The sequence below is a fragment of the Phyllopteryx taeniolatus genome, chromosome 13, assembly GCF_024500385.1.
Source record: "Phyllopteryx taeniolatus isolate TA_2022b chromosome 13, UOR_Ptae_1.2, whole genome shotgun sequence".
Taxonomy (NCBI): Eukaryota; Metazoa; Chordata; class Actinopteri; order Syngnathiformes; family Syngnathidae; genus Phyllopteryx; species Phyllopteryx taeniolatus.
In genome coordinates, this window is record NC_084514.1 from 17,123,584 (window position 1) to 17,147,321 (window position 23,738).

Sequence of the window (23,738 nt, forward strand, 5' to 3'; positions counted from 1 at the left end):
GTTTCCAGATCAGCTCGTTAACACACACACACACACATTCCTGAGCTGAGGCGTCATGCGTGCAGCTGGAGTCCAGACTGAGGGGCGGAGCTATCAGGAGCTTTATTGTCAATAGTTCAAAAAAGAAAATTCACATACAACAAGCAACCTTCGATTCAGAGACACCCACACGTGAACACGGAGGAAACAAAGTCAAAATGGATGAAAGCGATGAAACTGAGGAAAGGTGGATGACACACTGAAGAAATGCGAAACAAATGCGGAAAAAACGTGAAACGTGGAGGGAATGTGAGGCGGAAATGGATGAAATGTGGATGGAACACGGCTGAAAAAACATGAGGAACACGCGGAGGAACTCCCGAAGCGGTCCGACAACTTCAGTCTTCGTCCTGATCTCGGCCGTCGTCCCGGTGCGAACGGGGGTGCTGCTCCAGCGCCCCCCGGCGGCCGTGTCGGACGGACACCATCCCGGTGAGCGCGGCGTAGGACAACATGGCGCCCAGCGCCGCCAACGCGGACAGCAGTTGCTTCCGGCGCCGGTCGGGGACGTGCTCGGCGTCTCGGCTCTCGGTCGGCGGGCCGGACCGAGGGCTTCCTTTACCTGCGGAGGGACAAAAAGTAAAACCCCGCGCGGCGGCGGGCGGTCAGCCGAGCGGCCGGGGAAGACGCCGACGGAAGCGGGCGAGGGGGCGCGTCCTGACAGGGGAAGTAGACGAGTAGGATGTTGGCGCAGAACGCTTGTAGGTTGTCCAAAGACTTGAGATGCTGCTGCAGCTTCCCGCTGGGAAGCTCGCACTTGAGGATTGGAGCCAGCCAGCCGAACACGAAGGCGTCCAGAGACGAAGGCCTGCGAATGACGCAAAATGTCGTGGCGACGGTGGATGAAAATCATAACGGCGAAGGACTCACGAGTCTCCGAAGAAGAACTTTTGTGTCCCGAGTCTTTGTGTCAGCAGGTCCATGCAGTCTGTGGCGTCGCGGTACAACTGAAAGCAAAAAATGATTTTCATGATTTTGCCCTCATAACGTCTGTTCCTTAGTGGGAACTTGACGTGCAACAAGCAATCGCTTAATCAACTACGACTCGATTTTCAATCGATAATCAACAACTACTTTGATGAATCGTTTCGAGACCTTGTTTAACTTCAACTTGCCTCTCAACAGTAAATATTCTCCAATTTTGCAGACTGTTGTTTATCTTTGTGTTTTTCCCCCAAATAAGATATTTGCAAACATTTGCTTTGACTTTGGAAATCATCAATCCATATTTTGTCGGTGGCTGGGGCCCCCCCACGCTCTCCGGGGGCGGCGGGGCGATCGGCCGCGGTCCTTCGCTTCGGTCGGGTCCCGGGGAGCGGGTGGCGGCCCACCCTTCGTCGATGTGCCGGCTTAGCGAATCCGCACGCCACTTGACTAACACGCACGAATCCCATATCCCATAAAGGCGCTGTGGCAGGGGTGGCCAACCAACCAGCCGGAGGAGGCTCGGAGGCACAATTTCGACTGCGTGCCTGCAAAGAGCCCCATCACACACACGCGCACACGCAGGGTGCGATCGCAGATTTCTTTCCAGAAATTCTTTGTTAACGAGAGGGTGGGCGGCCGCACAGTTGTGCCAGTCCCCCCCCTTTTTCCGGGCTCCTGAAGACATCTGCTCTGGCAGATTTACTGCAAATGTCATACATTGAAATAACAGCGACAAAGAAATGACTCCCTCAGAACTAAGACCACAGACTCGTCATTTTCACCGACGAACACCGTGTGCTCTGTCTCACAAACAAACTCCCGCTTCAATGTGGAGCTCACGTCCACAAACCAAAATCTACTTCGCAACAGCATGACTTCTCCCGGCACGCATGCTGCTCAGCGGGACTTCTGCCATTCGTTGCCCTCAACTCTTTTCAAACCTCGTCGGTGGTTGTTGCCACTTGAAGCAGTTTCTTCGTGTGTGTCTATTCCGATGGAGTGTATACGTGTACTTTGGCGTAAACACACCGTTGCCACAGTTACCTTGAAAAGATAACTTAGTTACTTTACTGATTACTTGATTTCAAAAGCAACTCAGTTAGAAAAAAAGTAACGTTTGAGTTACTTTCAGCAGCTGTCTCGTGCTACGAATATCACTTATCCACAGTGCAAAAAAATCATTAGCTTAACCGTACCCATTACTTGGTCATGTACGCCACACAAGTTACACAATGATGTCATCGACATGAAAAAGTAACTTAAATATTCGTGTAGTTGAAGCCACATTCGAAGAGCAACTTAGAACAGACTTGACATGCCAAATAGCCCCCATTCCCACTACACTTCTTGAAAGACGCTTAACTGATAGCTAGACAGACAGACAGACAGACAGACAGAGACAGACTGTAGCAGCCCTGCCGATTGTGTGGGGGTCCATGAAGGCAACTGTGTGTGCGCAACGAACCTTAAGGCCTCTTTATTCTCCAGCGGCCGACAACGCCCGCATTGCCTCACGCCACTGACGAATTGGCCCGCGACCGCGAATAATAACAACGCAGATGATATGAAGATATCATCTGCCAGGTTCTTCCAGGGGTTTCGACACTATAAAAGCAGCCCACCGCACCGCTCGTCTGTGGCGCTGCCTTGCTCATTTCCCATATCCCCTTTTCTGTCCTCTCTCATCTCGTTCTCTTGGTTAGTCGTTGCACGTCCTCACCGGGTGTCCCCCCCCCCCGTCCACAAATAAGAACACAATTTGACTTCGTAACGTCACCCGTGCTCAAATATCTCGACTGTCCGATTATTGTTCTGCTGTGGTTCGCGCCCCGATTGCCCTTGGCCGTTCTGTCCCCTAAAACCTTTTTCTGTCCAACTGCATTTTCAATAAACATTTTCTGAGCTGCTTCTTCTCACGCGGGTCGCGGGCGTGCCAGAGCCTATCCCAGCTGTCATCGGGCAGGAGGCGGGGGACACCCTGAACCGGTCGCCAGCCAATCGCAGGGCACATACAAACAAACAACCAGTCGCATTCACATCTACGGGCAATTTAGAGTCTCCAATTCATGCATGTTTTTGGGATGTGGGAGGAAAGTGGAGTGCCCGGAGAAAACCCACGCAGGCACGGGGAGAACATGCAAACTCCACACAGGCGGGGCCGGGGATCGAAGAGCTGTGAGGCTGACGCTCTAACCAGTCGCCCACCGTGCCGCCGAGTCAATTTATGTTTCAAGTTGGAATGATTACCTGCTTTTGAATAAAGGGAAGGACATTTAAAATTATTATTATTATTTTGTTTTTATTCAAATCACTGATAAATCGAAAAGAATAATCAAGATTAATAGATTATTAAAATTATCATTAGTTGCAGCCCTATGGGAATTAAAGTCGCCCATTGCTTTTTTGAAAAGAATCACTACAGGGCTTGTAAAGGTTGTGCGTGTGCTTTCAAACCACCTCGTCTGTGTTGGCAGCCATGTTGTTAGTGTAAGCAGTGCACATCAGCACTGGGGATACGCGTTCAACTGCGCACGCTGCAAAAAAGGTATCGTCCATACGGAGCCTTACGCTCACCAAAAGACGACAGGAGTTTCTGGGGCAATTACGACCGGGGCTCGCGAACGCCGTACCTCGCGGAAATGACAGCGGCCACCCGTGTACAAACATTTCAATCCCGAATTAGGACTTTACTTCTGCAGTCTCGCGTTTCGTTAAAGCACACCTAGTGCGCAAATAATTCTTGTACCCTGCCTCACCCCCTGACAAGATGGGAGATTTGGTCCCGTTTTACTGCCAAACTCGGCATCTATTGTAGCCTGTCAATCACCAAAGGAGGACCCCGAAAATCTGTGTCTCTGTCTTTGACCCCCAAATGGTTTTTCTTTGCCAGTTGGGGTAAAGACGGGGATGTGGATGATGATGTTCCTGTGAAGCCCTTTCAAACTCTTTTGTGAGTACAAATAAACTTGACTTGACTGATAAATACAAGAAAATGAATCCCCCGGCTGTATGTGAGGACAACTTGATGACATCACACAGTCGTGCGCGGTGCTACATGCTGACAGGAAGTGCTGCTACATCCTGGTTAGCATGTTAGCACAGACTGAAAATAGGGAGCGATCTTAAAAGTCGAGACGAAACTTCTTCAGCGGCTGATGTTTTTGTTCCGTTGCACACGTTTTCCATTCGCATGCGTCACACATGGAAAGAAAAGGGGGAAAAAAAAAGAAAAGAGGGCGGAAAGTGTTGCAGCGTCACGGGGGTAGACGCTCACCTCCTTCTCCAGCTCGTCGTCGGCCTCCAGGTTGGCGTCGCCTCGCAGCAGGCGAAGTTTGTCCAGCTGGTGGCGCTGCAAGCGGCCCGGCAGGAACAGGCTGAGCGGGAAGCCCGTGTGCTCGGCGTGCCAGCGCCGAGTCACCTCTACGAAGTTCTTGGGATCTACCCACAGGGCGTAAATCTGACACACGGCACAAGTCACCGCCTGGGTGGCACACACGTGGGTGGCACATTCGTCGTACACGCATGCAAACACGCGCAGACACCCACCACGGCCGGTGTGAGTTTCTGTTGGACGAGCGCAACGAAAGCCAGACTGTCTGCGGCCTCCTTGGCCGACAGGTCGAAGTCTGCGTTGTACTTCTGGGAAAAGACAAAAAAATAAAAACATTTCAAAAAGACATCAGGTCGTCATGGCGACGCCATCAACAGCCAACGTCTGCTTTTCCTCGTCTGCGTCACCTCGCTTGCCATGCTAAGCTAAGCTAAGCTAAAGTATGCTAAGGAAGAAAAAGCCCCCCCCCTGTTGTTACCATGGGAAGGATTCTGGTCAAAAGCGTGCGTGAGGGTGCTTCAGTTAGATAAACGAGCGCACACGCACGCACACATCACTACGTATATTAGGAATGTCGCCCCCGGCACGCTGGGTAACGTCTTCCAGCTGCCGGAAGCAGCCAGGGGGTTCTGAGGAGGAAAATGGGGGTCCGAGAAAAAAAAGCATGTCGGAGGCTAAACACGTTTTTAACAATACATCTCAAGATTTGAAAACACTTATAAATTAATTTAAAGACGTTAAAGCGCTGAATATTAAAAGTCAACAAGTGAATGTGTGTGTGTGTATAGACACATAACATGCGCAGTATGTACGCATACAGTATATCGTCCAAAACAACATTTTCATATCATTTGTTCAATAACGGTAAAGACACTTGCAAAACAAACAAACAAACAAACAAAATGGAGGGAAGGCATTTTTGGATGCCGCCTTGCTTTTCTCCAGCTAAATGTCTCCCCCGCTACAACGGCCAGGCTTAAAGTTCGCTTTTCAGAAAGTTCTCAATGATTTGAAATTTTCGGCAGCCGCGTCTCTCCTGGCTCCGCCTCCGCTGGCTCGTGCCGCTAAGCGACTCCGCGCCTCCGTAGGCCTCGCTGGTTCTCCGCGGCTAAGCTAATCAAACGCTCCCGATGACCCTCAACTATGACCCCAAAGTCACCGGATGATCGTACAGCAATTTGAGCGAGCGCTGGCGATCAGATGCTGATTTGCTGTGGAGATTTGTTTTTTTTCTATTTTTGATGTCATAGGCGAAGAATTTTGGTTAAAATATCCGCAACTGTCACTAGCTAATGCAGCCGATTTGAGGGCAGGACATGAATGTAAATGTAATCCAAACTGCAAGATATCTTACTGTTCTTGTACGGGAAAACTCATAAATAACCAAAACGTATTTATGAAGAACAACTTGATTCAATAATCAAACTAAATCAGCAGTAAAGTTACAGGCTAAACTTTACCGATTGGTGTTCAAACTTTATAGCATTATATTTCGAAGTTGACAAAGTAATTGTGCAACTTAGCTATGCAAACTAGAAATACATTGAAAAAGTTGTGAATATGAATATGACAGGACTTTATAATCGGACTGCTGACCTTCTAGATATGCAAATACGTCTTTATTGTTGCTTGCCTGTTTTCTGAGGTGGATGATGATGTCAGAGGGCCGCCACAGCGCCTCCTTGTGGGCGGTCTTCAGCGCGGGAATGGACCCTGAAGGCAAAGGAGAGGTGAGGAGGCGCCCCCTGCGGGCGGGCCCGAGCAGGAGCTGCGTGTAGCGGGCGCGCGTCTCACCTCCGGGACTCCTCCACGGGTTGCACACCTTGCGAACTTTGAGCGGAGCGCCGGAAAACCGAGCATACGCCTGCCGAGAAAACATGGCACGAGGTTACAATCACGCCTACTACGCACGGGTCATGTTGTGAAGACTTCGAGCTTCCATCCAATTGGTTGGAAAAGAGGTTTCATTGTACACAACCCACCCTGCTGGCCAAAAACTTATTATCATTTCAACTATGTGTGATGGGTTTTTTTTTTTGCAGTCTTGTAAGTTTTTCACATCGCAATATATATTGCAGGGTTACAAAAAATAAATAAATACATTTCAATGTCATGCTTTTCCAATATTGTGCAACCCCTTCCGATATCATTTTCCTGCAACCAAACACGTGACGATACGCGCTCCTTGAATGTCTCGCTGGATTCCTCACCACACCTCACACCTCACCACAATTTGTCCCATTACTTGTCTGTGGTAGCATCGTTTTACCTCCCATTAGCATTTAGCTTGTGTTAGCCTCGGCTAGCAGTGCTTGAGCTGAGCTGAGTCCCGCCCCGACTCAAGTGACTGACAGCTGAAGAAGATCTTGTAGCATGGTAGCTTGTCATATTACAACCCCAATTCCAATGAAGTTGGGACGTTGTGTTAAACATAAATAAAAACAGAATACGAAGATTTGCAAATCATGTTCAACCCATATTTGATTGAATACACTACAAAGACATGATATTAATGTTCAAACTGATCAACTTGATTGTTTTTAGGAAATAATCATGAACTTAGAATTTAATGGCTGCAACACGTTCCCAAAAAGCTGGGACAGGGTCATGTTTACCACTGTGTTACATCACCTTTTGTTTTAACAACATTCAATAAACGTTTGGGAACTGAGGACGCTAATTGTTGAAGCTTTGTAGGTGGAATTCTTTCCCATTCTTGCTCGATGTACAGCTTCAGCTGTTCAACAGTCCGTTGGGTCTCCGTTGTCGTATAATACACTTCATAATGCGGCACACATTTTCAATGGGAGACAGGCCAGTCTAGCACTCTTTTACTACAAAGCCACGCTGTTGTAACACGTGCAGAATGTGGTTTGGCATTGTCTTGCTGAAATAAGCAGGGGCGTCCGTGAAAGAGACGTCGCTTGGATGGCAGCATATGTTTCTCCAAAACCTGTATGTACCTTTCAGCATGAATGGTGCCTTCACAGATTTGTAAGTTACCCATGCCATTGGCACTAACACAGCCCCATACCATCACAGATGCTGGCATTTGAACTTTGCATCCATAACAGCCCGGGTGGTTCTTTTCCTCTTTGGCCCGGAGGACACGACGTCCACAATTTCCAAAAACAATTTGAAATGTGGACTCAGCGAACCGCAGAACACTTTTCCACTTTGCGTCGGTCCATCTTGGATGAGCTCGGGCCCAGAGAAGCCGGCGGCGTTTCTGGGTGTTGTTGATAAATGGCTTTTGCTTTGCATAGTAGAGTTTTAAGTTGCAGTTACGGATGTAGCGCCGACGTGTATTTACTGACATTGGTTTTCTGAAGTGTTCCTGAGCCCACGCGGTGATATCCTTTACACAACGATGTCGGTTTTTGATGCAGTGCCGCCCGAGGGATCAAGTTTTCTTGTTTTTAACGTTTGTTCAATGAAAATGAAGTTAACATACTTGGTGAGTTTTTATAACTTAACTATAACTATAAGGTCATTTGGAATAGTTTTTGTCCCTCAATAAACGAAAGCACCATTTAAGAAATAGACTTTACCTGCCATCGTTCTGGGTGTCGCCCTCCTCTCGCCTGCGACCCGAGTGAGGAGGCTAAAGCAGTACGGAACGTGGAGGCATGCATGCATAGCGTTTGGTGTGAAAGGGCTCCCGGTGGCCTTGTGGTAATTGTGCTACGCAACCGTAGGCGGCACAATGTCGCAGCATCGTTGCTCTTTTGCTTTTCTTGCCGTACACACGCAGTCGCCACGGAGCTCAAAATGGGCGAGTCCTAGCTACACGTCTGTGAGCGTCGTGGTTCATTGTGGGCCACATCGAAGGCGACGATACGATAACCTTTATTAGTCTCCCAACGTGGACGTTCAGGGGCGAACGTCTGTTCACGACACCTTCCAAATTCCCAATAGCACTACAAAACGGCCAACTCGCTCTCCGCTGGACAGGGAGGGATTCCCAACACAGTCAATAACTAACTTCAACAGTAGTAATCATTGTAATATAAAGTTGTTGATACATTCATGTCGATCGCTGACGCCCCGTCGTGACGTCATCGTCGCGAATTTGTTCACGATCGGAACGTATTCGGTGGCAGCTCGCTAGCATGCTAACTTCGCATCGTGAACGCCAACTGACCAGAACCACCAGACAGTCGCTGTTGACGGACGGCAGCCCCCAGTCTCCTTCCCACACGAACAACTCGTCGGGCGCCGCCATCTTTGTCGCCGCCGGAAGTGCGGGGCAGCTTCCCGTTTTTGCTCAACAAAATAAAAGACCCGCAGCGCATGTAAGCCTCATAATCTTCTGCACCCGAGTGCCCTCACAACATCTGTCAACCTTCTCTTCGGTCTCAATTCGTCTCTTGCCTGGCAGCTCCATCGTCATCGTCCTTCTACCGACATACTCTCCCTCTCGTCTGGCCGCGTCCAAAACATCTCCCTTGGCTGCACCTGTGCTGAGCTTTCCGACACTCCACGGGAGAAGCTCAACATCTCTAATCCGTACTTCGTGGCCGGCCGAAACTTTTTCCCTCCATCCAAGCAGAGACTCTTCTGCCACACAAGCAGAGGTGGCGAGAGTAGCCAAATATGAGTGCTGTTACTTTAGAAAAATATGACTCAAGTAAAAGTCAAAAGTAGTCATCCAAATATTTACTTGAGTAAGAGAAAGAAAGTACTCAAGTAAAGAGTAACTTGTGTGTAACTCCTGTTTTTTTTGTTTTTTTAAATCAGAGCATGAATATCAAATAATAATATGTGGAAGCCAACAAACACCTGCCACCATTTCAATTTTTAACTGCCCAAAAAGCAACAACACAGAAACATTATTTGCTTTATTCGCTTCAATGACTTCATGAAGAAACCGTTTGCTGAGCAGACTTAGTGATTGTGTGTGTGACACCAAAAGATAGGGCTAACGTTGCCATAGCCGCTGCCAAAACAACAATAGAAACATCTGCAATTTACCTGCAAGGTGTTTTTCAAGTTAGAAGTGGGCTGAAGTATCCAAGTTTGGGCAGTCACAATTTAAGAGCTGCATGACAAAGTAGTTGTTGTTTTTTTGGGAGTCTGTAAAGTAAACACACTTCCGCAGCTGCCCCCCCTCCCCCTCCTCCCCAAAATAACTCATTTTGATTGGCTCATGAATGCTACGTGCGCGGTCATGTAACTGCCTTGTCATCTGATTGGTGAATTGGAGTCAAATGACATTAATGATCAAATTGGATCGGCGCAACGGGCACCCTATGTGGAAATCGAAGATGGAATCTAAAAATAGTCGCACACGCAGAAATGGATAAATAAAAGTAGCGAACGGCTTGTCGATCATTGTAACGGAGTAAAAGTATTGATCCTTCTTCACATAAATACCCGAGTAAAAGTAAAAAGTATGGTGCATTTAAAGTACATTCATTCATCTTCAATACCACTCATCCTCATGCAGGTCGCGGGCGTGCTGGCGCCTATCCCAGCTGTCATCGGGCAGGAGGCGGGGTACACCCTGAACTGGTCGCCGGTGGTCGGGTACCGCTGTTATAAGTGGCACGGAGGACTTTGCCGGTTACGTGACCTCCGCTCAGCACATGAAACGACTCAACCAGGCCGTGACATTTGTCGACCCTTTTATTGATTTTGATTGATTTCAACTACAGCAAGCTGTGCCATTGTACTGCGGCTAATGCTAAATGCTAACCCACCAAATGCAATTCAGCTGTGAATGACATCAGCGGCACATTTTATTCTCATTTTAGCTTGCTAATGAGCCACAATGCAAGTGTACAAAAAAGTAATGCAAAGGTTATAATGCTTCTGTGACACTGTCGCTCTGCTGCTTTTACAATAACTAAAATGTTAATATGCAGTTATTACTCTTATCGTGTGATTGTAACTCAAATCTTCTGCTTTTCTGATGCCGTTATTCCACTATTTTTACGCTGTCCCAAAGTTGCGTCGGTTGTCACGGAGATTCTGGCTGGGCCTCTAGCTTCCCGCCACAGCAGCCATCTTCTTTCAGCACCTGGAGGTCAAAAGAGAGACACGCCGACTACTAATTGGCCGCTTCGGGTCACGCCGCTCAACAGTAAGAAGGAGACGTGCCGCGGCTTACCGTGATGGGCGCGTAGCGCTGTCGCATCCTGATGGCGCTGGCGGTGAAGACACAGAGCGCCGCGCAGACGGCGGCCTGCAGGAGCAACACAACCAGGAACAGGCCGCGAAGGCCCGACAGCACCCTCTGGAAACACACGTGGCCATGACGACACGCGCACACCCAAATATGTGGCTGAACTGGACGCAAGTGAAGTTGTTTTAGATAACAATAGCGGAGCGCCCGGAGAAAAGCCACGCAGGCACGGGGAGAACATGCAAACTCCACACGGGCGGGGCCGGGGATCGAACCCCGGTCCTCAGAACTGTGAGGCAGACGTGCTAACCGGTCGTTCACCGTGCCGCTTCTCAAAGGACTCGTATCTCAAAACACATTTCTCCATTAAAATGAATGGAAATGCAATTAATCAGTTCCAGTCCCCCAAAAGACACCACCATTTTGTCAACGTTTTTAAAAAAAGACAAGTGGGAGTATATTGTAAAATAAAAACCGAATAGAACATCTGCTTTTATGAAGTGAAATATCTCACACAAACTGGTTTCCTTTGCGTACCTGTACCTTTAAATGCTCTCTCTCTCTCTCTGCACTCGCTCGACCCCCGCCCCACCCCGCCCTCTCTGCTTCTGTTGCGCAGCCACCGTCAACGGTCCAAAAACGTTTGTTTTATGTCTTTTACAAAACAACCTACACCGAATAGTACGCCATTGTGTACAAAGACACAGTTAACAACATTTGCACCCCACATGACATTCAGATCTTCTGAATCAGAATCAGAATCAGATCAGCTCGATCTGCTTTGGAGTGAACCCTCCACAAGGCACGCTCGCGTCTTCCGCGGCCGTAGCTCCGGAACGTCTCTGGCCACAGCTTGAAATGGTTTTCAACACCCAGCTGGCCTTATCAGATTTTCTTTTTGTCTTGTGTATGTATATCGTTAGCCGCGTGGCTGTGGTGGTTTCCATTATATGCTTGAAGGAAACTGTGCTTGTTTCAAATACACAGCGAGTCATTCTCTTGGTTTTAAAGACTGAAACGCCAACTGCTAGCGGTGGCGATGCGCAGCGCGAGGCCTCTTTTTGGAAGACTCTTTATTCCGCTTGTTATCAAGCGAGCGGAGCCCCCCGCTGCTCCTTTCGCCAGCTTGGGCTCGCAAGTCAAAGCGAAAACTCGGCCGATCGACGGCTCGTATCTCGAAATAGTCGGGTCACTCGTATCTCGAGGCACCTTTTCAAATGAAAAGTCGCTGCTTGTGGCCTAACGTTATTCCCTTTTATGCATTAACTGCATTTGTTTCCAGTAAGTTGCAATTCGTGATGGCACTTTGTAATAGCACATTCATCCAGTTAGCCCTCGCTAAGGTAGATTTTTTGGGGGTACAGGTTCGGGCTTATTATCATCGATCATTCATTCTTATTTAAAGATTCACTTTGCACAGAGAACGGTTCCCTAGTCTTCCTTGAAGGGTAGTGCAATAGATTTTTCCTTAGCATGAAGAATATTCGTGACTCATAATTGCGATTACAATATTGATCCAAATACTCCCGATTATTATGGCGCAGCCCTAACATACAGTAAATCCATGATTAAAAATGTAAAAGATTGAAACTGTATTGGTTAGACTTTCTCCTTCAACTACGCTGCCCATTCGCGTGCGTGCGCCTTCACCACGCGGGTGCAACATAAGACCGACAGAGCGGACTGGGCGCAGGGCTCCTCTCTCGGCTTCTCAGTACGCCACTAATATTAGTCGTTCAGATATCCGCTGTTTAAAGGTTACAACGCCGCCACGTACGTGCCAATTGTTAGCCCGTGTGCCTATGGAGTTGCCCATTGTATGTTAGCATTCAGCTAGCAGAGGCTATGCAGTTGCTACCAACGTGTAATTCTCTGTTGTACGTTTAGTTTAAGAGTGAACTTCAGACGGCAGCTCGAAGCCTCTCGTTTGATGAATATTTACCACAGCGGACCCCCGCGAATAGCGGAAATCCGGACAATTGACGCTCCTTAGAATTGCATTGGAAAAAACAATCTCGAGGCACCGCCGGAAACCTGCAAATCTCATTTTGGTTGTGGAGGATCATGTGATACAACCTGACATTTTGATCGGTTGGGAATGTCTGCGATGTTGCCACTAATTCAAATTTGTGATCCAGCCAAACTAGTCGCAAACGATCAGCAGCTCGCGCACTGCGTGACGCCGCGGAATAGTCGCTCGGTTCGCGACCGGCTTGAAGGTCAGCCCGCCGGAGAAAGAAGCCGAGCCGAGGCCGAGGGCCCGTCCGCTGACCAACTTACGTCCAACAACCACAGATTCTCGACGCAGACGCTCCACGCTTTGTCGTCGCCGGCCAATCGGTCACCGCATACGCTCTCGGCGGGACGACCGGTCGCCAGCAGCCAGCTCAGGTAGGCCGCGCCGCCCAGGCTCAGCAGGACGCTGACGGCGTTGGACCACAAACACGCCCACACCTGGACCACGCCACAAACGGGGTGACCGATCACGGCGGTGCGGGACGCTCACCGCGACGTCATCGTGACGAGACTCACCAGCGTAGCGGACGTCCGCCTCCGAGCCGCCACCGCCAACCAACCGGACGCCAGAAACTGAAGACAGCAGAGTCAAAGACTTACTTCACATGACACGTGTCACATGACACCTAACACCACACGTGTATTCAAACATCGCACGACACAAATCACAACGCATCAAAGGACAAATATCACAAGCCGTCACATGACACGTGTCCCGTCATCTGCCTAATATCACGTGACACAAGCCACATCACGACATGCCACACGTCACATGACACATCCTGTGACATTATCACACGACAGATGTCAAGCATCACTCGTCACGACACGTCAAATCACAAGTCACGTGACGCACATCGCGACACGTGTCACATGACACGTGATGTTTCATGACACAAGTCACATTCACGTGGCCCGTGATGTGAAAAGTCACGTGTCACGTGACACGCACGCCACACACATCCCATGAACAAAGTTCCGCCACGTCAGCGGTCAACGCACGCAGATGCCGCCGCAGAACGCCACGTGCTCAATCAGGAAGCGCGAGATCCCCGTCAAGCCGAAGAGAACGCACAGCAAGCCGATGACCATCTGGACAACCTGCACACACGCGAGCGCACAAATGAAGTCCTTGTTTGGCGCTCCATCTTGACGCATTGTGGGGCGCACGCACTCACCCCGAGGCCCGGGATCTCCCCCCGCTGGTGGGCGGCGCTCTTTGCGTTCTTCTTGGCGGGAGAGGCAGGGGGTGCGGCCCGGGCATCGGCGGGCGGAGCCAGCGTGTCGGCCTGCGGCGGGACGGCGCTTCCGTCTCGAGGGATGACCTGCGTGACGATCAGCACGCCGCCGACGCTCGTGACGGACGAAGACGCCGCCATGGGATTCTTTAAAACAGCATTCACGAACAATTGCAGCATTATCGGCGCTCGTTAAGCGACCGTCAAGTTTGAATTTCGAGTCCCGCGCCTTCAGTGTAGTACCACGTTGTGCCACAACATGCGGGCAGCACTGAGCTCTACTGCAGTGTTTCCCCAGCAGGGGTGCGCCTACTCACTATTCACTGGGGCATTGATTCATTTTGGATAACATTTCAAACAGAAACCTGAACTGTCAAAGACATTTGGACCGCTGGTGCCTTCGGCTATGGGGGAGCTAGCTAGCGAGCTAGCCCAGCAGCTAAATTGGAAGTAAACATGTCACTATGAGCCCGGCCGACTGGTTAGCACATCCGCCTCACAGTTCTGAGGACCGGGGTTCAATCCCGGCCCCGCCCGTGTGGAGTTTGCATGTTCTCCCCGTCCTGCGTGGCTTTTCTCCGATTTGGCACTCCGGTTTCCTCCCACATCCCAAAAATATGCGTGCTCGGTTCATTGAAGACTCTAAATTGCCCGTAGGTGTGAATTTGAGTGCGAATGGTTGTTTGTTTCTATGTGGCCTGCGATTGGCTGGCGACCGGTTCAGGGTGTACGCCGCCTCCCGCTCGAAGATAGCTGGGATGGGCTACCATTAGTGCTGAGAGTGTGAAAAAAGGAGGACGAAAAAGGCAAAGATACTCCTGGCACACAAACACAGACAAGCGCTATGCGCTAGCTAGGCAGAAACACGTAAGGTGCTGGGACAAAATGGCGGACGAGGCACGGGCGTCGTAAGGTCGAAACGTCGTAGGTCGAGTGTGTCGTAACTCGCGGACTTCCTGTTTCTGATCATCAAACAAATATAAGCCAAGTGAACCTAAAATTGTGTTTTTAAATGGTGACTTCAACGATAGCCATCAACGCTACCTGGCCCCGTGCGAAAAGGTCAACCCAGGAACTGCTCGGGCCATCCTCAGCAGCAGCAGCGACTGAAATCAAGCGTTATCTTCGACTGGCCACGAGTCTTTCACATCTCTGCGGAGATCTTTCGGGGCCCACCGCTTCCTCGCGCAGTTGTTTGAATTGAGCAAAAGTGGAGGCTTATCCAGCGCGAGCGGCCTTTTGCGGGTCACGCCGCTGCATTTGGGGGCCCACCGCTTCCTCGCAATGGCCCAGGTCACTTTGGAAACTTTTTTAACTTAACAAATGAATCACTTTTTAAAACCAGCAACTTAAGTTCACTCGGTCTGATATTTACTTGTGTTTGATGATCTTAAATCAAGTGGGGAAATGACGCAACGATATCCGAATTTGAGAAGGGGTCCAATACTTTTTCACGCCACTGTGTATACATTTTTCGATCTTTCAACATGGCAGATTTGCACCACGGGGGGGGGGGGGGGTCACGAGACTCATACTAACATCGAGGTGACGTTTGGGTGATCGGTTGTCGCCGGTCGCGCAGTCGCGCGGGCTTGTTGACGCCAAAACGACCAGCGAGCGGAAATAAGCGCAAGCGAACGCAAGGCCTGTCCCGGTTCGGGAATCTGGCGAAATGCTTGGAACGAGACGAGGCGGAAGCAGGAAGTGAGAAGAGGGACGCGAACGGGTCACACGAACCAAGAGAAACAATCACAGCTGCTGCTCGACGGACGTTGAAAGTGCTCCTGTGCAATATTCGAACTCACTTCAAGAAGTTGCGCAATCGAGTCCAGTCAACTTGGCCGTGGCGAGTTGGTGCGTTTGAGGGCACCTCGAAAGGTCGGAAATGTGACGTACACATGCCACGCAGGAATGTGCCATATTTTCTTGATGATGATCATAATACATAAGAAATACAGAGTGTAGAACAGTCATGTTGTTCGAGTTCGGTTCAACGGATGCCCGTCACGTGTTCACTGGGACCGCAAAACGTGCGAGCCAAAAACACGGAAGTCGAATTTGACGAGGGGATCGATTGCAAGAGTTCCAGAAGACACGCGAACGCATCACTAAACATTTCCCGTAACCCCGATCTCACTTCTCGTGTCACGACGTACAAGTCAAAGGTCATCCCCTCTTTTCCGACGCTTTCTACCTCGTTCGATATACAAAAAAAAATAATAATATCCACATATTTAGATATTGTTGATTTGGTGATCGGGCGGATTGGCGCTTCGTTCAGTCGTGTGAATGTTTGTCGACATGTCTACCAGTTTGCCAACACGTGCCCTGCCCCTGGCCGGCGACCAGTCCAGCGGGTACCGAAGTCGCCCGCCCACGTAGTTCAGACAAAGCGGAAAAGAAAAAAGAAAAAAAAGGATGTTTGGATGATGAGGTGATGATTCAACAGAAGAAGAAGACAGCTGATTTAATAATCATCAGTATTGACACATTTCAGCAATCAAAATGAAAAGTAAAGATTTCAAGTTCAGCTTCATCACGCTAACGTTGCTAAACTAAGCTAAGCGGGCGTGTCGGTCAGCTGTCGTAGCTCCACCCTCGGCTCTGAAACTCTGAACTCGCATTTGCCTTCCTGGCCGCGGGGCGGACCCTCGTGGCGAGCGGCGGACTTCCTGCGGACGCACGCCAGGATCGCGACCGACATCAGGAAACAGATGCAGGTGGCCATCACCAGGGCCACGCCCACCGGCCCTCCCCGGGAGCCCCGCCGTTCGCAGAGCGGCGTCGGCGGGGAGGACGACTCCGCCTGGACTTCCACGCCGCAATCAGCGCACACGGAACGCGGCGCGGCCGACTGAATGACGTCATAGCTGGCGACCGTTTCCGTGTAGCCGTCTTCCTCCGCCTGGCAGCGGTACGTGCCCACGGTGTCACCGCTGGCCAAGAAGTTCAGGCTGCTGTCGTCCGACCGGATGAAAAGATGCGGCGGGAGGACTCGGAACCGCGACGACGTCCACGTCAGCGTAGACGACTCCCAAGGTTTGTCGCACGGAAGTTTGACGACCTCATTGGCGCGCGCCACCACATCTGCACACGTCACAGGTCACGTCAAAGGCCGCGCTTCCGTCAGCGTTTACAACTCGCCGGCCGGCGTGCCTCACTTTTGACGGGACGGGTGCCGCCTTCTCCGCGACATTCCTTCGCCACGTCGCCACCCTCCAGCAGTTGAACCCTGACCAGCACACTTCCTGTCACTCATGCTCAATATGTCATCAGTGCATGACCAGTATGCGGTCATGGCCATATACACATCATCGATATGCGAAAGATACTGTATGCGTCGATAGCTTGTCATTATGTAGATGTGACCCGGATATCAATATGGGATACGTAAGAAATCCAAATGTCACCGATACTGTAGGTGAATGACGTGTCATCAATGGAGAGGAGGGTCCGTCGGGAAGTCAAATCAGTGTGCTTTTGGTCCTGGCTGCGGAACAGTGGACCGGGTCTACGCCCTCGGCAGTGTTCTCCAGGGTGTGTGGGAGTTCGCCCGACCGGTCTACATGTGCTTTGTGGACTGGAAGGCGGCGTTCGACCATGTCCGCCGGGGAGTCCTGTGGAGGGTGCTCCGGGACTATGCGGTACCGGACCTCCTGATCGGGCTGTTCGGTCCGCATCGCTGGCAGGAAGTCGGACTCCTTTCCGGTGAGGGTCGGACTCCGCCGAGGCAGCCCTTTGTCACCGATTCTGTTCATTACCTTCATGGACAGAATTTCCAGGCGTTGAGGCCGTCTGGTTCAGAGACCTCAGAATTGCGTCTCTGTCGGAAGAGAGCGGACTGCTCTCTCCAAGTCGGGGATGAGATCCTGACCAAAGTGGACGAGTTCAAGTATCTCGAAGTCTTGTTCACAGGTGAGGGAACAATGGAGCGGGAGATCCACAGGCGGATCGGTGCAGCGTCTGTGGTGGTGAGCCAAAAGGCAAAGCTCTCTATTTACCGGTTTACCGATCCCTGTTCCTTCCCTCACCTGTGGTCACGAGCCGTGGGACCGAAAGAACGAGATCGCGGATACAAGCGGGCAAAAGGAGTTTCCTCCGACTCCCGCTCGGTGAGGTGTCCTGTGGACGTCCCGCCGGGAGGAGGCCGCGGGGACGGCCCGGGACACGCCGGTGGGGAGCGGGAAGTCTGGGCTTCCCTGCTTCAGTTGCTGCCCCCGCCACTCGACCCCAGATAAGTGGAAGGAAATGGATGGATTCGATATGTGAAGATGACATTATCAATATGTCATATGTGAACAATTAGCAATCCGTACTGTGTCATCATTATGTGATTGATACGTGAACGACGTGGTCAACGCATCATGACGAGATCGAAAGGTGAAGGTGTGGTCCGTACATGTGTTCTTTGTCTTCTTCGGGTTGTTCCTGGTCCAAGCGGGCGCACAGCTTCCTGCTTTGGCTCCAGCCGCAGAGAGGGTCTCTGGCCAATAGGCAGCGTCCGCAGGTGCTGTGGGCGGAGCATCGAGCGACGGGCACGGCGGTGACGGCGCCCCACGAGCCGACGAACGCCAGGCCCTGATAGACGCACACGCGTTGAACAGAAGCCCGTTGAACAAGGTAAAGTTGAACTTTACCTTGGCGGTCGACAACACGAAGGCCGTGACGCGCTCGCCGCTCTCCAACACCGCAATCTCCTCAATGAGCCGTGGACCCCGTGCAGACAAAAACACTTTGTGCAGGAGTCCACTTTCTAAAAACGCAAACTAAATCACTGGACAACATGGACGCTGATGATTTTCTCAAAAATCAATAGTGAGTCTTTGGTGTTTGTGTCTCACCCGTGAGGAGGAAGAGGACCTGGTGGCGCCGCCCGTCTGCCCCCCGCACGCTCATGGCCGCCACCCGACTGTAGCGCAGGTGGGCGGAGACCACCAGGGGGCCGCCCGTCTCCGGAGCTATGGAGCCGCCCGTCAGGAAGGTCCGCTTCACTTCCTCCAAGTTGGCATGCGGCGCCCCCTCCAGGCCACACTGACCACACACACACACACACACACAATATCATTTCCTACTTCCTTATCACTATGCAGTAGAGCGACTTTTATATAGCGGACCAAGATAGTTCCTCAAAATGTCCACTAAAAATCCCATTGTAGTGATAGGGAGTTTTCGATTAATCGTACCCAACCTAGAGTCAATTATATTGTCCACGATGTAAAAAATCTCTGTGTAGTGATTAGGGAGTAGATGCGTTCGCAATCATTAATTCGTCCCCCAATCACTATAACAAGATTTTTAGTTGACTCTTGAGTTGAAACAATTAATCGAATGACGGCTAATATAACCAATCAAGTTGAATGCTGCGCTCACACCGGACGGCGAGCGACCTTTGGCCTCGGATCGTCGGCACGCTCGCCGAGCAAATGGGCGAAGGAGTGCATTTTTGCGTGCTCGCCCCGTGTCAAATACGTCGCCTGGCACGGATCTGCGCGGACCTTTTATGTACCTGAATGGTTCGATTAGCATCTGGCGTGAGCGCAGCATGACAACAGAAGTGCCTGTGGCGGGGATCGGTACGTAGCTGAGTCATCAAGGCACCATGGGACATCCTGCTGCTTTCTTTTCGAGTCACCATCATGGTTGACTACTTTTCAGATGCATTGTGGGAGACATTGAACCCGACTTAACCTGACCAAAGTAGGAGCTCTTGGCCAGCAGGGGGCTCCACAGGTGCGTGGAGGTGTCGAAGCTCCTGTAGGAGCCGGCGAAAGCCGCCCTGAGGGACGCCAGCCGGAAGGAGCACACCGCCGACTCGGAGCGAAGAGACCTGAAAGAGGAACAGGAAGTGGCGAGGGCGTGACGTCGGCGTGGAAGCCGGAAAACACTGTGAGACTTTTTTTTTTTTTTTTGCGATTAAGGTTTCTGCAAATCAACTTGACATCAAGGAAGTCGAACAAACGCTCATGCGGTTGACGTCGCAATGCTTGAAAGCCAGCTTAAGGTCCATGTACTACGAGACTATTTGTCCTCACTCGTAAGAGTAACATTTTTCCCACTAGTGCCTTCCAGTACTGTAAGACAGATCTCAACACTAGTAGGACAACTACATGTTACCAGTAAGGCAAAAGTGTGCACCAGTTGACTGCTGTGTTACTCGTACTACTAGTGAAGCACCAGTTGAATTTTGTGTCACGAGTAGTCACGCAGATGTCAAGTGACGCTCAGTTTTCCCACACTAGTAATGTGTAGTTGTCCTACTAGTGAGGACAAAGCACATACTAGTACCTGGTCCATAAGCTAGATATCAATAGTGCATGACACATGCCTACTAGATGGGCCTAGTAGTGTAACTAGTGCAGCGCAGTAGTAGTAGTAGTAATTGCGTACGAGCAGGCTAAAAGTGTCACTCGTCACTAAGACACAGTCACTCTACGAGTGTGCTGAATTGTCTGACTTGAGAGGACAAAGAGTGCACTAGTAGACTTAAGAGCCGACATGCAGGGTTTGGACCAAACGTGGCTTACCACTGCGAGACGAAGATGGCGTAGAAGAGCGTGTGGGCGGCATCGCCCCCCTCCGGCGGCGCCAGGGCGAAGACGTCGCGCAGGACGCGGAAGGGCGCCAGGCAGCGCAGCGTGGTCTTCACCAGCGACGTCCACTTCTTCTGCAGGATCTGGGCGCCGCCCACGTCGTCCTGCGCCAATCGCGCGCACGCATGTCAGCGCGCTCTGTGAGCTTAGTGTGTGCCCGCTGTGTGTTTGGCATGTCAAACGCTGCAAAAAGGCCAACTTGCACCCGCTGAATTGAGATTATCGCCAGTGAAAAGATCTTACTGGACTTATTTGAAGACAAAAAGATTCAAGATCTTCTTATCAAGTTCAGTCATGCAACATTTTGGTCCGAAAAGAAGAGAAAAAAATCTGCCAATGAAAATTTGGGAAAAAGTCAAAACTGAACATTTTTCACCAGAAATAAGATCAGTTCACCAAGCGAGATTTTGGCTTTTTGGAGTGTGGCGTGTCCTTGGCATGCGGCTGGCATGCCTTGGCTGCGAGATTGTGGATGTGTGCTTAGCATGCGCGTGCACACACTCACGAGGGTGTGTGCACGCGTCGCTTGCCGCACACGTGTTTGGTGTTGGCGTGCGTGCGTGCTGCGACCACCTGGCAGACGCTGGCCACGCGCGCCACCTGCAGCCGCTCCTCGACGTTGAACTCGTTTGCCAGCTCGCTGAAGAAGAAGAAGACTTTCCTTCGGGCGGAGTCCAACGCAGAACCCACGAAGTTGGCCTCTGAAAACAGGGAGTGAGGGTGGCAGCCACGCAAGTGACGCCTGAGCGTGCACGGGCGCAGGCGGCGGCGGCACCTTCCAGCAGGATCGGCGACGAGTCCTGAATGACGTCCGGGCGCCCGTCTTTGCTGAAGTGGCGCGCGATGAGCGGCGTGACGCCCTTGAAGTCGTTGGTGGCGGCGGTGAACAGCTCGCCGTCTGAGCGCCAAACAAAGCGTCAGGAGGCGGGGCTCACGCACAGGACGTCACCTGACGGCGATCGGCGGCGTTCTAACCCGCGACGAGTGCGGCGCTCCTCTGGGTCGGGCTGAACGGGCAGCGACCTCGGGCGGCCCGCGGGGGGGTCATGGCCAGAGTGTTGGCGTCCTGCGGGCCGTGCGAGCATGTAATAAGCGTGTCATGACAGCATGTAATAAGCGTGTCATGACAGCATGTAATAAGCGTGTCATGACAGCGTGTAATAAGCGTGTCACGACAGCATGTAATAAGCGTGTCGTGACAGCATGTGATAAGCTGGATGCCTGCTCTTCCTGCTTACAAGAAGCCATCCACTTATTTCTATCCAGCCATCCAATTTCTAGAACGCTGCCAGGGTCAATTAATGTTGCTGATATGAGTATTTGAATTATTGGCAGTTGTTGGCTATGAAGAAAAAAAGATATCTTTAAATCATATATTTTCTAAAACTTTGAATACAGAAATATCTTTACTGTCGTGTCCCCAATGAAAAGTCCTTTTCCCGATTTTTCTCCTACTGCTTAATTTTCCTTTTCCATCCAAATGCAGTTCCTATTTTTTTTGCTTCGTGAACAAATGTCACCCAAGCTTTCTTTTCCGTTAACATTGCGGTACACCGGAGGGATCTGTGATGAGGCAGCCATTTTGCATTCACACAAGAGCAGACAGCAAAATAAATGCAAGGGCGGGGCCCCGGATTCGAAATCGCACTCACCAGGAAGGTGTCACGCGGGGCGAAGGCGAAGCTGCCGCAGGCGTACACGTGCGAGGCGTTCAGGTGCTGCAACACGCTCACAAAGTTTCCGCAGTCCGCCTGCACGCACACATCACCTTTGACCTTCCACCCTGCACACAGACGCCTACAAATCCTCACGGGTCAAAGTTACCGTGGCGTCCTTCCCTTTCCGGCGGCAGTCGTTCACGTCCGAGTCGGTCGGAGGCCAGGACACCTGCGGACGGGGTGCGACACGCTGCATTCGGGCACCGCGGGACCGACTGCCGCCCGCGGCGTCCACTCACCTTCCTTTTCAGCGTGATGACCTCACTGCCGCTCACGTCCAATGAGAGCACGGTGTCCCGCGCGCCCACGTAGAGCGTGTCCCGGTCTTCGCTTAGCAACAGCGCGGTACAGTTGCGGACGCCGACGAGCGGGAAACGCACCAGCGGCCTGTCGGGGGAGTCTGAGCGCACGCACAAACAGACCGCTTCCTGTTTGAAACTCAGACAGGACCCGGCTGCCGAGATGGCGACAGCTGTTTGTTAGTTAGCGGTCGCCGGGGCAACGCTGACCGCCGCCTCCGTCGTCCTCGCCGTGACGGTCAGTGTCGCCGTGGTTACGTTACAGACCATGTCGTCGCACGAGCGGGGCCCAATCGGCTGCCGGGAACGCAGGAAGCGAAAAGAGAAGAATGACTCACCGAAGACGAAAGAGACGTGCGCGCGCGGTGGCGAAACAGCGTCCGTCGCCACGGCGGCGAGCAGCAAGACGAGCGCGACGGCCATCGTCGAGGCGCAGAGTGACTGACTGAAGACAGGAAGCGGCGACACGGCGAGGGGGCTCGATGCCTTCAGACTTCCCGTTTCGCTTCTCGGCGGCTCGATGATGCAACAAAGGTTTGAAGGGCAGCTGATCATCTTCTGCTTTCTTTTGGGCAACTTGACTTCGGGCGCACGTCCACATCAATTATTTATCTGCATGTAGCCATAAGTATGTGAAGTGTCAACCTCTTGCGCTACGCATTTTGCTATCTGTCACTCTTTTTCCACACTGTCGGCCGGGTGGGTGGGATGTGTTTGCGTCTTTGATCATTTGCCTTGCTTTTTAAATATGAAAGGTTTGCTTGATAGATTGACAAGCAAAAAAAAAAAAAAAAACCCCGATCGGCCCACCTGGAGTCCCATCAGGGATGAGACTGGAGGCGCCGGTTCAAGCTGCCCCGCAGAAAACAAAATGCCAGTTCTCCCGAGCGATGTGAACCGCACCTCATACAGAAGCACAAAATTGCTAACTTGCTCGAAGCTGGACACGGTCACAAAAGTGCACAAACGCTCTCCAAACGGACGAGCTTCAGCTTTCCCGTCTGGACTCTCCCCAGGAGCGGCCGTCCCGTGAAGATGGCTGCACGAACGCAGCGCAGAACGCTCCACAAGGCCAACAAACTGTCTCGTCTTAGGTCAAATCACTTTCACGAGCACTTTCAAAATTCAGCTCGTACGAACGGGTTCACGTACATGTTCTAGAATGGGGCAGCATTCTATGATGTTTACATGCAACATATAGAATGTTTATTTTTGTGCTTTTACAGCGTAACAGTGCTTGTTCCTAATATTTTGCTCACGTCACTTAAGGGTCAAACATGCACAGGCGGCCTCCGTGTTGGATGACATCACTTCCGGTCCCGTGGAGGCGCTGGAGCCTCATAAGTAGGCCAGTCACAATTACTATTCCACTTATCGTTCGATAAATCAAATGTACAAGATAGTTTTTCCGGACTCCAATTGTCATCGTTGTGGTGATCCCACAGTGAGCCGA

The 23,738-nt window shown here is 51.2% G+C and overlaps 3 protein-coding genes across 7 annotated transcripts; all 3 read right to left on the minus strand.

Annotated features, from left to right (window-relative positions):
* Positions 1 to 78: 78 nt before the first annotated feature.
* LOC133487418 (metaxin-1-like) lies at positions 79 to 8,599 on the minus strand. Of its 3 annotated transcripts, none has more exons than XM_061793942.1 (8): positions 8,442 to 8,599; positions 6,092 to 6,161; positions 5,931 to 6,010; positions 4,513 to 4,605; positions 4,241 to 4,423; positions 910 to 986; positions 702 to 847; positions 79 to 601 (listed from the first exon to the last, which is right to left on the minus strand). In XM_061793942.1, exons 1-8 carry the CDS (start codon positions 8,520 to 8,522, stop codon positions 378 to 380), a joined length of 954 nt encoding a protein of 317 aa, XP_061649926.1. In that variant the 5' UTR covers positions 8,523 to 8,599; the 3' UTR covers positions 79 to 377. The 3 variants fall into 3 exon arrangements, with proteins under 3 accessions (XP_061649926.1, XP_061649927.1, XP_061649925.1); XM_061793943.1 differs by having other exon boundaries at positions 79 to 591; positions 668 to 847; XM_061793941.1 differs by lacking the exon at positions 8,442 to 8,599 and adding an exon at positions 7,849 to 8,384.
* A 1,308-nt stretch (positions 8,600 to 9,907) lies between these two features.
* On the minus strand, positions 9,908 to 15,409 carry LOC133487419 (uncharacterized). The gene is made up of 7 exons (XM_061793944.1): positions 15,218 to 15,409; positions 13,619 to 13,825; positions 13,443 to 13,541; positions 12,957 to 13,013; positions 12,705 to 12,878; positions 10,410 to 10,535; positions 9,908 to 10,319 (listed from the first exon to the last, which is right to left on the minus strand). The coding sequence occupies exons 2-7, from the start codon at positions 13,817 to 13,819 to the stop codon at positions 10,260 to 10,262; spliced, it is 717 nt and encodes a 238-aa protein (XP_061649928.1). The 5' UTR covers positions 13,820 to 13,825; positions 15,218 to 15,409; the 3' UTR covers positions 9,908 to 10,259.
* A 720-nt stretch (positions 15,410 to 16,129) lies between these two features.
* On the minus strand, positions 16,130 to 23,532 carry LOC133487413 (semaphorin-4A-like). 3 transcript variants are annotated; one of them, XM_061793931.1, is made up of 14 exons: positions 22,624 to 23,531; positions 22,226 to 22,440; positions 22,093 to 22,155; positions 21,921 to 22,019; positions 21,244 to 21,334; positions 21,044 to 21,166; positions 20,842 to 20,969; positions 20,203 to 20,372; positions 19,367 to 19,505; positions 18,520 to 18,709; positions 18,316 to 18,431; positions 18,078 to 18,256; positions 16,840 to 16,910; positions 16,130 to 16,765 (listed from the first exon to the last, which is right to left on the minus strand). In XM_061793931.1, exons 1-14 carry the CDS (start codon positions 22,838 to 22,840, stop codon positions 16,239 to 16,241), a joined length of 2,328 nt encoding a protein of 775 aa, XP_061649915.1. In that variant the 5' UTR covers positions 22,841 to 23,531; the 3' UTR covers positions 16,130 to 16,238. The 3 variants fall into 3 exon arrangements, 2 of the variants coding, with proteins under 2 accessions (XP_061649915.1, XP_061649916.1); XM_061793932.1 differs by having other exon boundaries at positions 22,226 to 22,386; positions 22,624 to 23,530; XR_009791316.1 differs by having other exon boundaries at positions 16,690 to 16,765; positions 16,840 to 17,641; positions 22,624 to 23,532.
* Positions 23,533 to 23,738: the final 206 nt, after the last annotated feature.